The sequence below is a fragment of the Suricata suricatta genome, chromosome 11 (assembly GCF_006229205.1).
Source record: "Suricata suricatta isolate VVHF042 chromosome 11, meerkat_22Aug2017_6uvM2_HiC, whole genome shotgun sequence".
Lineage (NCBI taxonomy): Eukaryota > Metazoa > Chordata > Mammalia > Carnivora > Herpestidae > Suricata > Suricata suricatta.
Window position 1 is genome coordinate 59,603,919 of NC_043710.1, and position 14,863 is coordinate 59,618,781.

Sequence of the window (14,863 nt, forward strand, 5' to 3'; positions counted from 1 at the left end):
GAAACCAGGGGGCTGAAAAGAGGGCTGGGTCTTAATTATAAATGATGGAAATGCAGGACCACTTCTCACCATGCCTTTAGGAAAAATGCTGAAAACTGATTTATTCATTGTTTTCTTTTCCTACGGCACTTCTCTGAAGAGTTGGGAATTTTACTCTTCCTTTTTATGACATCTGAGTCACATTTCCCTCAAGTTAAAAAGCCCCTCTTTACCCATCCGCCCCAGATGTCAGTGTGGCCACCTGGGACAGTGATGAATAATAATCCTTTTTTTATGTGGGCACATTACGGAGTGAATTTCATTCCAAGAATGAGGATTCTGGAGTTAGAGCAGAGTTCTACCCTCCAGCCCTGCCACTTCTCAGTGGGTCAGTTACTTTACGGCTCTGACCTTCACTTTCCTCCTCTGAGAACGGGGTCAGTGACAGGCTTCAGGCGCAGGTTAGTGCAACAGTGTATGGGATGGATCCGCGGTGGACATTTTTTGGTTGCCTTCCTAGCATCCCATTCTCCTTCTCACTCTTCCCTTCTGGGGTCCCTGTGGAGTTTTAGGGAGGCTGACTCTACCTTGGGGTTCAGCAATGGAGCACGTGACCTAGGCTAAGCCCATCGGTGCGTTTTCTCGCCCCGGCCACAGTACTTGGTTCAGGAGTTGTCACGTGACCTAAGGCTATCCAACTGGAACGTATACTCTTTTTATTGGTGTCGTTGCTGGATGTCAGTGAGGTTGGACATTGCTGATGTAGAGGCTAAAAGGTTTAGAGAGAATTAGTGGGATCTTGATTGGTAGTAGCAAAATGTTTTTCTGCACCGTTATTCTTTTTTTACAGCTATGGTAACCTGCCAGGATACCTCGCAAGAAACTTACTGCAGGATGAGGGAGGGGGCATGCTTAATGCAGACAGACCTAATGGAAATGGCCTATGCATCTGTTAGGTTTTCTCAGGCTGCCAGCAAGCTGGGCGTAGTGAGACCCTGTTGGGCTATTCCCGTTCACCACAGGCCCGGAGTCCGGTTCATCGCACCCGTCCACCACCGCGCCCACTCTCCTTCCTCATGCGTGGGACGCCTGCTCTCCACATGACCACCTGGAGTTCTTCCCTGAATGAATCCTCCAGTCGGTGTCAGCAGTGGTGGGGGGCCCAGACCCGGTCACCAGGTTTGGGGGCCAAGAAGCCACATCCCTACGGGGCACTCATGTGAGCTGTACCTGCTGCCCTCTCTGCACTGCTGTAAATGCAGTCCCCTCTGCTTGGGGTGCCTTTCTCCCCATTACCTGAGGAACATCCACTCAGAAGTAGGCCTCAAGGATGAGCTGCTCCCTGGGCACAGCTGGCAGTGTGTCCTGTGTGTCGATGGCCATCAATGCAAACTTTCATCCTGGGCCCCTCACAGCTGTCTGTTTCCCCCTTGCAGTGTAAATTTCTAGAGGGCAGGGATCACCTTTCTCTCCCCTGGGGCCAGGAAAAACAGTGGCTGCAACTGGGAGGCACTTGTTGAATGAAAATGAAACTGCCTTAAAATAGGCTGCAGGATTGTGTCACAGGAGAAAGAGAAGGAAACTACCACAAACTGAGGTGTGCCCAATTTTTGCTCACTGCAAACTCTCTTTTATAAAGAGCGCTGGTTTTATCCAGACCTGAATCCCCATAGCTGTTCTGACCCCTGAGGTCTTCTGTGGTTGACCTGGGAGTGGCTGCTTTGCTGGGTGGACTCTGGCTGCTGGAGACCTTTCTGGCATGTGTGACCATTTATAATCCGGTGGGTTTCACAGTAATGGGAAACAAAATCCACTTTTCAAGTCAGGGTGGAGGTAAGAAAACCTTCTATGAGCCAGGCACTGTGCTAGACAGGTTATAAAATGTATCTAATTTCACCCTTGCATGCGTCGGAACAGGTTTTTCCCCTACTTGTCCATCTGTCTTCCTTTCTCACCTCTTTCTACCCTCTTTGGATACCCTTTTTTAGTCTACATTTTATTTCCATTATTGAATAATTAGCTACGCCTCTGTTTTCTTTTCTAGTGGTGGCTTTATGATTTACAATATGCATACTTATCAGTGTCAGTAGGTATTCTAACATTTATTTATTTATTTACTTACTAACTTACTTAGTTACTTATTTACTTACATAGGCTTCATGCCCAGAGTGGAGCCCAGTGCAGGGATTGAACTCAGAACCCTGAGATCAAGACCTGAACTGAGATCAAGAGTTCGACACTTAACTGACTGAGCCACCCAGGTGCCCACCTCTCACTTTAATTTTCAGGTCAGGAAACTGGAATTCAGAGAAGTTAAGTAGTTTCTGTGGCTATCCATAACTCAAAAATGGAGGATCCTTCACCAGTTCTTTCCAAATTCTGAAATTTGCATTACATCATCCCGAATAAGAAAATTGATTTTTTTTTCTTTAGTTATACCTACACCCACCTTAATGGGGACTCATAGCTAGCCCGACCTCCAGCTCAGAAACTTCCAAAGTGCATTCTCAAGATGCATCCAGTGAAACACTAGGATTTCATGGTGAAAAAAAGGGGTTTCATGTTCAAATGTTTGAGAAATGGTGGGTAACTGTGTTGAACAGTTCTCTTTACCAGAGGACTCCTCAGAGCCTTTTATAAACTGCAACGTATTATGAAAACTTAAGAAGGGTAGTTGCCCTGTCAAATCAATTTGATGCCAGTACCAGTTTTTCCAGGGCATTTCTCTCAACTAGTGTTTCTTAAAATATACTTTGGAAAATGCTGTTCTAAGGGAAAGCCAATGTTTCCCGTGACCCAACTGCCCACTTTCTCAAGGAAGACTAACGTGTCAGATGACCAGAGCAACAGCGGTCTTGTCCTCCAAACGAGCCCCAATCCTCACCTGTCATGAAGCACTTGATGTCCTGAGAGTTGCTGATGGGGTTGTTGTTTTTAAACATGTAGAGATTGAAAGGCATGATGTTGCTGCTAGTAAGGTGCTTCCACAACTCATGGTCTGGGCTAGTCCAGCGACCAGCCAGCACATCGTAATCCCGCCGGCCCATGTGGATGAGCTTGGTGAGCGGATCGTAGAGGCCGCCATGGTAGCCAATGATGATCTGGAAGTTGGGGTTGGTGTCCATATAGATCTCTCCGTAGGCCGTGTACAGAATCTGCTTGATCATCAAGCCTGTTCCACTGAAGACAGCAAGAGGGGTCCCGATGTTGTCACAAGCTATGTAAAACTCGTCACCGCTGCTCAGCTCCATGGCAAAGAGGTGCCCTTGCAGATCATAGTAGAGGGATGTGATTTCGGAGCTGGAGTGGTTGTAAAGGTGGGTGACCTTGGTGGGGTTGGTCAGGTCTGCATAGAAGAACTGCAGGTGGTGGCTGTGGCTACTCTTGCTGGACACCCGCCGCCCCAGGCCATCGTAACGGTACCTGACGCTCCAGCCACCAGCCCGGTTGTAGGCCTTGATGAGCAGGCCAGCTGAGTTGTACTCAAAGACGTCCCCACCCCGCTGCCTCAGGAAGCCATCCTCGTCCATCTTGTACTGGACATCACCCAGCCTAGTGATGCGGTCACGGAGGTCGTACCTTAGCGGGGTGAGCCGTGCACTGTTCCCAGGGCTCAGCAAATGCAGGTTCCCATTGAGGTCATAGCTGTATCGCCAGAGCGGCTTGTCATTGATGGAGACCGTCTGTAGCTGGCCATCAGCGTCATACTCATAGGAGTAGCGAGTGGTATTGGCATAGGGTCCCACCTTCAGCTCCTTCTTCACGACCCGCCCCATGTTATCATACTGGACAGTCATCCAGTACATGAGTGAGCGGAAAATCTCATATTGCACTTCCTTCATTCGACCATATGCATCAAAGTGTTTGGTGTGGGTCATGACTGCTGTAGTGATGATCTGGTTAATGTCATAGTAGATGACACCAAACTTCCCAAACTGCTCTGTCTTGCCTGACACATCATCATAGCGATAGAGATCGATGGGCAGTGGGGTCTCATTGATCACAGCCTGCATGCTGGTCACCCGGAAACTGTTGTCATAGTTATAGTCAAAACGAGCATTGACCATGCCTTCCTCGGTGAAGCGGAAGATCTGGCGGTCGATCAGGGGCCCAATTTGACGGTACCGGATGGTGCAGGTAAAACCCTCATTCTGTAGGTTGATGGTCTTCAGCATGCCTGCTGTCTCGTCATAGGTGAAGCTCACCTTGGTGGTGTCATACAGCATCTCGGCTAGTTTTGACAGCTTGCCATACTTGTAAATGACCCTGCGGCCAGTGCCCAGGTAGAAGGTGTGGAGGAGGTGCCCGTCCTCAGTGAAGTCCTGGATGACTGAAGCATTGCCCTCTGGGGGCTGGTAGATGTTCCGGTAGTAGCCCACTGAGCGAATGGTCTCTAGTGTCTGCCGGGCCACGTTGGGCATTGTCACCGAAGAGAGGCGGTCGTTCTTGTCAAACTCAAAGATGTACTGCCTCTGGCTGTGGAGGAGCAGCACCATGGACTGGAGGGAACAGAACACAGAGGTAAGAGTAGCAGAGTACACGCAGGGAAAGTCTGTGCACGCAAGACTTAAAGGAAAGAAATGAAAGGCCAAGGAAACTGGTGGTTCTCCTAAGTTAGGCCCAAACCACAGCCATCTAACCAATGTGCCACAGGATACTGCTGGGGGGTACAAATGGGCTAAGGTAAGGATTTCTCTCAGTCCTTGGCCCTGGCACCCAGGCCATCCGTCTTCCTATGGTGAGCAGCCTTGTCTGTTCGTCCCTTTGTGTGGTACAAAAATGATGATTTTGGTGGGTATATGAGAAAGGTTGGGAGCACTGGCTAGAAGTACTTGCAAGAGCCTCTCTCCTGGCTTCCTCACTTCAGATTCCTTCTCAAATTAATGTTCCTACTCAAGCAGGAATGATTTTCCCACAACACAGCCTGATAGTATCTATTGCCTGCGAAACAACTTCTCTTGGCTTGCTGTGGCCCACAGGATAAAGACTGCATCTGAGAAGAGCATTTAAGGCTTTATGCAGGAACAGGTCATATGCCTACCCTGGGCTGGGGTGGGCTGTGATGGCAACAGGGAAACCTGATTCCTAACAATGGGCTTATTGTGTGGTCCCAGGAAGGTTCTTTCCCCCTTGGGTTGGGTTTTCTATTAGGTTGGATGACCTACAGGGTCTCTCTTAGCACTGCCACAGAACATTGCTCTTGGAGATGCTCACCCAGCACAGGGTGGGGAAGACTAAGCACAGAGCAAGCACAGCCTGGGCCCTGGACAGGTGACCACGAGCAGGAAACAAAGTAAAGGCATGGGTACCAGAACTGCAGCATGAAGTGCAGGCTCTTTTTCATGAGTAAGTCAGCAGATAACAGACCTAGAGGTATCTAGGCAGCAAAGCTACCATTTTCTCCAACTGTGGACCAACTTTTGCTTTCAGGGCTTTTTTGATTCCTAGCCCCTGGGATGAAATAAATCTTGACCTGAAGCAGAAGGGATTTACGAAGGCCATGCCCACCACTGGAAGCTCAGGATTAATCACCTCCTGCCTAAATACTGATCTCTAGGCTTCTGCCCTATTCTCTGTGACCAGATTGTACTATGTGCGCCAGACCTGGGAGCAGACCCCCACCTGGGTCTGGACCCTCAGTCCTGCTCTGTAGGACCAGTTAGTGTTGGTCTTGCCCCCAGCTCCAGTCTCTCATGTGGGGCTTTCACATTCTCCTGCCCCAGGACCTCCACCTGCCATGCCGTAACCACGATCCACCCAGATGCCTCTCAGGCTCCCCAGCCCTCTACTGCAGATTTTTCTGGATGTTTTCTTTTGGAGACCACATGAGTCCAATCTATCCCACTGAGGGGAGCAGGCTAGGCCTGGTCATGGGTTGAGCCATGACAGAATGGCCTTCTAAATGGCAAGGCCAGGGATGGGGAGATGGACACCTGCCTTCTCTAAGTATGTGTAGCTCCACGTCTTCCCATCAGCGAAGATCCTGGATGTGATGCGACCTGCCTGGTCGTATTCCATCCTCTCAGACATGATGCCTCTTTGGACGCCAGCGATATGGCCCCCTGGGGAGTATGTCACATTGACACCATTCAGCCTACTGCTGGGTGACCAGAGGCTGGGCCGCCCTGCCTGGTCATACAGGATCCGGAGGGTGAACTTGCGGTGGTCATCATAGATCTTCTCTGTGCGGGTCACGCGGTCAAAGTCCAGGGACAGGAGGTTCCGGTTGTGAACCTGGTGTAGGAAGAAAGGCAGAGTTAATCTGGATGTTGAAAATTTTGGTGTGAGAAGGTCCTGAGTAGAGGAGGCAGCACAGGTCATGGGTGTCAACAGACAGGGTTTGGGTCCTGCTCTATCACTTGCCTGTTCTATGAAGCTTCTTCATCTATAAAATGGGAATGCCAATTACATAGCACTGTTGTGAGAATAAAGACAGTGCAGTACTGAGCACATATTAGCTGGTCGTGAAGATGATCTGTGTGATATCCCAACATCATACTTCTAATGAGGACAAAAAGGCAGCTCCTTCTTGATTCTCTCCTAAAATAGGAGAGGCCAAGTGGGTCTAGATCCCCTTGCTAGGCCTGCTGGGCTGCTAGGTCAGCACACAATTCAATTTCCTTCCAAAGTCAGAAATATAGGGGTCCCACAAGGGTAGAGGTAAGTCAGGGTTTTTCACTGTTCAGTAAAGAAATACACTTGGAGGTCTACTTCTGTATTTGGATCCACCCCTTACGCATCAGTTGCCTCTGAAACACTGCCAGGTACTCCAAAGCTAAAATGCTGTGTCTCCTCTAATTGGCACAAGGCCTTATAGGGCATTTGGGCACATTTTCTGACTCTTCCATTGGTCACTGGTTAAGTTTCGCAAGTAGTAAAAGAAACACAAGAGGAAAGGCGACAATATAGGTCACATGATATAAAACCGCACACGTGGACTGAAATAATGAAAGGCCCTTTAGGGACCCTGGGTGGTAAAAAGGGCTCAGGTCTAGGAATTAAGGCCAGGATTCCAGCCTCAATTCAGTGACCAACTTTTCTGTGTGACCTTGGGCAAGTGCCATTCCCTCTCTGAGTCTTGATTTCTTCCTCTGTGAACCAACAGGGCTATTGTGAGGACTGAAGAAGCCTAAGTAAATTACCACATGGAGTTCTGGGCGTATAGAAGGTACTGAATTAATGAATTCAGTTATTTTCATTAAATGGCAGCAAATGATTGCATTCTCAGAGAACGTAGAGACATGTGTGTCTCCCTTTTTCTCCAAACAAATCTCAAACCTTGAAAATAAGGATTTATAATGATGGTGCTGGGACAGCTTTAGCTGTGAATGGCCTGGTTATAATAAGGTTGCCTTCCCAGGGGTAATCAAATACAATTGCAGAGCAAAAACAGTGTGGCAGACAATTCCCGTGAAAAATTGGAGGCGCCAGAGACTGGAGCTGTGTTCTTTGCCGGGAGGGCAAGGGAAGATGCAGGGTCTGCACCACCAACAATGATGGGGGCCATTTTAAGGCATCTTTTGCAGGGTCCCCTGTGACACCCCTAAGGAACTGCCACCCAGCCAGCTGCCCCCCGCAACCCCTGGAGGATTCCTAGGGAAGGTGAGCTATACCTCTGTGGCAAAATTAATAAAATTGAATTAAGCGGCTCACTGGGGAACCGCTTAATGCTTCTTCTGTTCGGCAGTGGCAGCAATGAGATTATTTAACATCTTTCTTTATTAAAAAAGTTCCCAGTTGTATAAAAAATGAGCTCCATTATGGGGAGGCGCACCCGGATAACGTTCTAATTCTACATGCCGCCACTGTGGGTGGCCATTTATTTTGGGAGGACACGGAGATGCGGCCACCCGACTGGAGCACCATTAATCTCAGGCTGGAAGAGGGACCAATTAAAGCCTGGGAAACTTTTGGTCCAGTTCACACTGCAGAGAGGAAATCCTAATAGCACTAATCGCTGCCATTTATTGAGCACCTGGGGTCTACCAGCATTGGGCTAGGTACTTGGAATTTATTACCTTGTTTCCACAGAGGAGTCTGAGACTCAGAGGAGTTGCTCGGGGCTACACACCAGGCCCCAGGCAGGAATCAAACCAAGGTCAAACTTTCCCTTTAGCACACTGCCTCAGATGTGTGAGGGGGCTCCTGGAGAATTCAGACAGGGGGCTCGGTGAGGCTGCAGATGGTGGCGGGCCACAGAGAACAAAGACACCTAAGGCCTTCCTCAGGGGACTAATGGAAGGCTCTTTCCCACATTTGATTTTTGCTAAAGTTCGAGGCGGTTCTTTGGGTTCTAGCTGTGTGCTAGCGGTTGTGTCGAGACAGCCCTGGCTGTGTGGTTATGACGCTGCCGTGGTTTTTAGCAGTCAGGAACATTTTGCTCAGGTCTGTGCTTTCCTTCAGCCCAGCAAGTGCCTACAGAGCAAGGGGTCTGCAAGGGGGTCTGCAAGGAGCTGTTCTCAGAGCCAGGGCTGGTTTCTTCCCTTCACGCTCCCCGTCACCTTCCTTTCTAAAGCTGGAGGGAAAAGGATGCCGACCCATGGGCAGCAGGGACGACCCGGGTTGGGGGTCATTTTGCTCATCTAGTAAGGGGATAACTGTCTGGAAGGAGTGGAGGATGTGGCTTAGCTTCCAAAGAGCTAAGCTGAATTCCAGGAGACATTAATGATACACTCGCAGGAGGAAAAGCAGGAACAACAGCAGGAGTAGGGATTATTGGCCACATCCTGCGTGCAAGGCTCTGGATGAGACACTTGATATATTATTTCCAATTCTTGTGGCAACTTGTAAAATTGATTTTATCCTTCCCATTTTTTTGGGAGAATGAGATGGAGGCTCTGGGCGATGAAATGGCATCACCGAGGTGCTGAAATTCAGTCCAGGTATAACAGAAGCTGGAAACCCAACTCAGGCCTAACACCAGAGCCGGTGGTCTTTCCACAACGGAAAAGATGGTAGGGATTTCTTATTAAGGGGGGGTTTGCCTACTCTACTTTTCTCCTTTTGCCGAGGGTCCAGGCACACTTTCTCCCCCAGGGCCAGTCAGGAACTGAACCAGTTCTCCGGATGGGTGGGCATTCTTTCCCGCCCTGCCCATCAGGGGTGGAGCCTTCCCCCCACCCCCTCAGCAGGCCTGGCTCACCCGCAGCCGGCGCCCGAACACGGTGACCTGGCCCCGCGCCTGCTCCTTGCGCTGCCGCCACTCCACCAGGTTGAGGCCGTTGTCGATGGGCAGTGTGACGTTCCGCTTGCCCACGGTGGGGTTGACGGTGCCGGCCAGCAGGTGAGGCTCCGTCTGCAGCGCCACCTCCATGCCGTTGGCCAGCAGCAGCCGCAGGGAGCCGTCAGCCCCGATGTAGTAGCTGTTCCGGACCTGGTCTGAGGGAGATGAGAGGAGAGGGTTTCTGCTCGGAAGGGTTGGGGACGGAGGGAGGTGTGTGCACCGCAGAGGCAGTGATGTGGCTTCTAAATGGGTTTGTTTTTCTGACTATGGAAATGAAAACATTATCGTTGAAGGAAACTACGACACTATAGGGAGATCGTCCATGATTGCAACACCAAAAGAAAACCCACTGTAAATCCTAGACGTTAGAATATTTCTGGAGGGGCCTGGGTGGCTCAGTTGGCTCAGCGTCTGACTCCAGCTCAGGTCATGATCTCGCAGTTTGTGGGTTCAAGTCCCGTGTCAGGCTCTGTGCTGACAGCTCAGAGCCTGGAGCCTGCTTCGGATTCTGTGTCTCCTTCTTTCTCTGCCCCTCCCCCATTCACGCTCTGCCTCTCTCTCAGAAATAAACATAAAAAAAGAATTTAAACAATTAAATATTAAACATTTAAATAAACACTAAAAAAGAGTAAAAGACATTTATAAAGTAATTGTTTATAGTGTTCCACTGATCATTGTATTACATCGTTGAATATTTTTCCTAAGTGTTTCTCTTTAAAAAAAATTTTTTTTTAATGTTTGTTATTTTTGAGAGAGAGAGAGAGCGAGCGCGTGCGCGTGCCCAGGTGCCCAAGCCAGTGGGGGAGGGGCAGAAAGAGGGAGATGTGGAATCTGAAGCAGGCTCCAGGCTCTGAGCTGTCAGCACAGAGCTCCTAGCAGGCTTGAACTCACAAACCAGGAGATTATGACCTGAGCCGAAGTTGGACGCTGAACGACTGAGCCACCCAGGTGCCCCTCCTAAGTGTTTCTATTAATGACTGTATGGTATCCCATTATATGGAAATACCATAATTTATCTAACCAACGGTCAAGTAGATATTGTTTCCAGTTTTTCATAATTACAAAGTAATACTGCAAATAAACATATTTTAAACATTATGCTAAGTGAAAGAAGTCAGACACAAAAGACCACATAATGGTGGTCCATCATGTGGTCAATGGCTCCATTTATATGAAATGTCTAAAACAGGCCAATTGATAGAGATCGAAAGTAGGTTAGTGAGGGAAAGGCAAATGGGGAGGAGTGAGCACTTATGGATTGAGCTTTCTTTTGGGGAGTGATAAACATTTTCCAGAACTCAACAGCATTAATAATTGCATAACTTTGTAAATAAACTATCCACCCCCGAATTGTATACTTTAAAAGGGTGAATTTCACAGTATGTGAATTATATCTCTATTAAAAATATATTTTTGCATAAATCAGTGTCTTCATTTTGGATTGTTAGGATCACTAGAACAAAGGGTTGAACATCTTTAAAGTTCTTGATACACACCAGGGTAACTATTCTTTATATCAAGGTGAAAACAACTCCAATTCTTAAATCGCTAACAAAATTCCAAATATATATACATTTTAAGTAATTTTCATATATGTACATATGTGCACAGAGACGAGCCAATGGTTTGAAAATATGTCTGATTTTGAAATTTTAGGCCTGATTAAAATATTTTAGTTAGGATCATTAGCTCAAAGAAACTTCTGGAGAAGAGCAAATTTCAGCTGTAAAAAGCACACAGTTCTTTTCTAACATTGGAAACCCCGGAGTTAGTGCTGCAGCCTTCCCCTCTTGCCCTTCCTCAGCTGCTGCTTCTGTCTGCCTTGCCCCTCTTCAATAAACGCTAGCCCAAGTCCTCCCTTCAAGGCTCAGCTTAACGGTCATCTCTTCCCAGAAACTTCCCCAGTTCCTTGGTCAAAACAAATGCCTCCCCCTCCCTTAGCCTCTTTATGGGCCTCATTAGTGGTCCAGCAGCTGAGAGGTGCAGGGTTTACACTCTGTTCTGCTGCACAGAGACTAAAAGTCCATGTGGCCTTCAGAGCCATGCTACCAGGGTTCAAGTCCCAGCTCCACCACTCTCTTGCTGGGTAGAGTGTTATGTAAAAGTTAGTTATTACTAGTTTTATGTGCCTGGCATTGCAGTGGTTGTTGTCACACAGATCTCTTGTCATCTCTCCTCAGTCTCCACTGCCCCATTTCACACATCTGTCATAGAGAACTTTTCTAGTACTGATCATGGGTCTGCAATAGCTCCCCAGTGCCTTTAGATCAGTGCTTAAGAGAATGGGTTCTGGGGCCTATTTGTCTGGGTCCAAATACCCTAGCAGGCACGTGTCTTTGGACAAGCTACTACTTAACCTCTCAGTGACTTAAACTGTCTTCATGGAAAAAGGAGACGTTAATAATACCTCATAGGGTTGTTGTGAGGAGTAAATAGGACCACAAATGTAAAACACTAACCCTCTACTTCATACTTGACAGGTGTTCTAAAACATTAGCTATCATTGTCATTAGAGTATGTGCTTGGTTAACATTTGCTGGATTTAACTTGATATATTCCAGGCTATATCAAGCAAAAAAAACCACAAAAACAAAAACAAAAACAAAAGGGTTGTAGTTTTGTAGGAAACCTTCCCTGAGTCTTCCCTGCTACAATGGTGTCAGATCAGCCCCTCCTTGTCCCCTTATCCCCCCTCCATCCTTCTCCTTTTCTTTCTCACACGTACAGAATCCTAAGATCTGCCTTAAACTTGCTATGCGTTATTCACTGGCAATCTGTATTTTCCTTGCTTTGAACAGTGAAAAGGCCTGTGTCATTTATCTCTTAAAGCTGCTTCTTGCTGAATGCACATACGTCCATTAACGGTGACTTGGGATGAAATGGTGTTTGTAGAGGCCCATCTCAAACGAGCCCCATTTAATGGGAGCTGTGACTTCCCAAGCCTGCTCCTCATTAGCAGTTCCCCCTTAGTTCTTCCCACAGTTCAGACGTAAGATGAAGCTGAAAGTGCTTTTCACAAAGACTCTACCGAGGTGGCTGCAAACCAAAGCATGTACGCCTGGTGTGAGGGAAGGAGAGGGAGCCTGGCAGAGGCACCGAAGAGGAAAATCAGGCACCGCATATCCTGGATTCCCTGATGAATGTTTCCTTTTCCCACTTCAGTGTTTCTGAAATCAGAATGTGTCTTGAGTCCTGGCATGAATTTTGAGCTGTGTGTATCCCCTCCTCCCCAAGCTGAAAAGTTGCTATTGAATTGATGGTACATTTTAAAAGTGAGGAAATGTGGCACTTTTGAATGAAAAAAAAAAAAAGTTGCCAAAAGATAAGGAAAGCTGCATTAACTTTTGAGAAAAATGAAGCAAGCCAGCTTGGCCAGGCAGAGCCCTGGCTAGCTCGGAATTGGTACCTTCTCCCGGCAATAACTCAGTCAGAGCATAAACTCCTTGAGTGTGTCCCAACCCACGGTGACAGGTGCTGGTGGGGAAGGAACTGGAAGACATTGCTTCTCTTTCTTCTGACCTGAGAGCTGCTATTGTTCTTCCTGCTTCTTTAAAGGCACTGGATTATATTTGGGAGTAAACGCGGAATATAGTTATTGTCTTATGGTAAATCCAAGTGCCAGTTATTAAATAGTTAATTAATCCACCAAGTACCTACTGAGTCGTACTATGAGCCTTGGTCACTCTATGTACACTGTGTAAAGTGACTGGGCAATGCTTATGAGGCAGGCATTGTAATTTGGCCCTATTTTCCAGCCCCAGAGACTGAGGCTTGGAGAAGAGTGACTCCACCCAAACCACATAGGTAGGAACTGACCCGTAGGCACAGAGCCCCCAGTCTGCCTACCCCACAGCTTCTTTCTACTCCTTGCCTTCAACACAGCCTCAACTTGCTTTCATTTCCTCAAGGAGAAAATCGAGGGCCCCCATGATGTGGTGGCAGAGTCAGGACTAGAATGTGGGCCTCTGACTTCCACCCCAAGACTCTTTTTACTACTTGTGTCAAAGCTTTTGGGAGTACAAAAAGCCATCAGGAGGGTAGTGGGAAAAAATCAAGCAAGACTCTCCTTAGTGATAGCTTCTTCTTTTTTTTCATGCTTACTAGATCCAACAAAGCTGCAAGCACCACTCTGGGTCACCACCTCCCATGAGGGCAATCGGGGCAGAAAATTTGCAGCCAGGTTTCATCACTGTGGTTTCCCTAAAGCTCAAAGATCAACTCATACCAGGGATTACTTGATGGATGCAGAGAAGAAGGATCTCTTCTCTGTGGAATCCTAGAGAAGGCATGAACTGCTCTTAGCTGCGCTTCAGGAAGGATTTCTCCATGCCTTGGTCCCTTTCATGATTAGGCATAGTCATTACTGTCCTTTGTCCTCACCCACACCAGTGTGAGAGTAAGCCTTTAATCCAGGAGCCATTAGAATGGTGGAAGAGTGAGGTCTCCTGGATTAGCAGCTAGTGGACTGTCTACCCTTTGTTCTCATGATAATGAAATGAGACAAGGGACTACTATTCTGAAGCCTCTGAGAGTATACAGGACTCAGGCTGGTGTGTTTTGCACACTGAAGGCAACGCAGAGAGAAACCAGTTGGAATGCTCTGCTACTAGGGCTGGGCAGCTCTAGTAACAGCTTGTTTCTGGTATCGTCCTTTTCCAAAGAGGTCTCTTCATCCCCTGCCTCAAAGTCCCCAAGCCTGGCTTACCTTGCAGCAGTGTATAGAAGGCACCGGAAGCAGACAGGTTGGTGGTTATGGTGACATCATCCTTGCTGGAGGTCTCTACCTGGACATGCACTGAGCTGTCTGTATCACTTCGGAAACTGCTCACCTGGCCAGTGGGGAAGGTCACGTTTGTCAGGCGGCCAAAGCTGTCATACCTGAAAACCAAGGGGTGGCTCTGAGTCACAGAAATATAACGGTGCTATGGCTGGAACTTGGCGTCTTCCACCTTGTGCCACAGTTTTTGCACACTCTGCTTTCCTCTCTGGTTATATACATGGCCGTATCTTCTACATTCCCTTACATATGGTTTCCTGGAAGGGACTCCACCAGGTTAACACCTGACTGCAGGCAGATGACTTACCTCTCTGAGTCTTCCTCTGCTAACTCCATAAAGTGGAGATGACAGCCCCTGCCCTGCCTGGTTCCTGGGATTAGGGTGAGGAACCTGTGGAAGGGGCCTGTAGCTACAAACACTTACACCCACTCATGTGGGGAGACAAGATGGCGGCCATCTGAAGCTGCTGACCCCGGAGTCTTAGAGCCAGGGCACTCCAGGGTCAAACTTGATGCCCAAATACCCTCTCAAAACCTGGAGAACTGGTTATACAAGCTTTTCCTGAACAACACAAGAAATAGGGCTTCCTACAAAGTGACAGACCCTGGGGAAAGGAGGCTCTGAATTCAAACCAGGACTCTGCTTCCATATAAGGAGGCTAAATAGATGAGCTCTCGTGACCTCTTCCCATCTAGCTTTTCCAGTCGGCACCAAACAGCTATGCACATATCTGCGGTTGTCAGGACTCACAGCTTTGCTCTGCTGCGGTCTTTCTGAAGCATCACAATTGAATCTTAATTCCCTTTTCCATCTCTGATAATAATAAAAGAAGTGCCTACCACTCCCGAACACCTGCAATGTATAAAGGCATAGTGCTTTTCAT

At 47.9% G+C, this 14,863-nt stretch overlaps 1 protein-coding gene across 1 annotated transcript in view; it reads right to left on the reverse strand.

Moving 5' to 3' along the window:
* TENM4 (teneurin transmembrane protein 4) overlaps positions 1–14,863 on the reverse strand; it is a 731,443-nt gene that overhangs the window by 10,605 nt on the left and 705,975 nt on the right. The window contains exons 27-30 of the mRNA XM_029957014.1: positions 13,908–14,080; positions 9,122–9,357; positions 5,917–6,213; positions 2,864–4,478 (exon numbers count right to left, since the gene is read on the reverse strand). Of these exons, the coding sequence (XP_029812874.1) occupies positions 2,864–4,478; positions 5,917–6,213; positions 9,122–9,357; positions 13,908–14,080 (2,321 nt within the window). The remainder of the gene's footprint in view (positions 1–2,863; positions 4,479–5,916; positions 6,214–9,121; positions 9,358–13,907; positions 14,081–14,863) is intronic.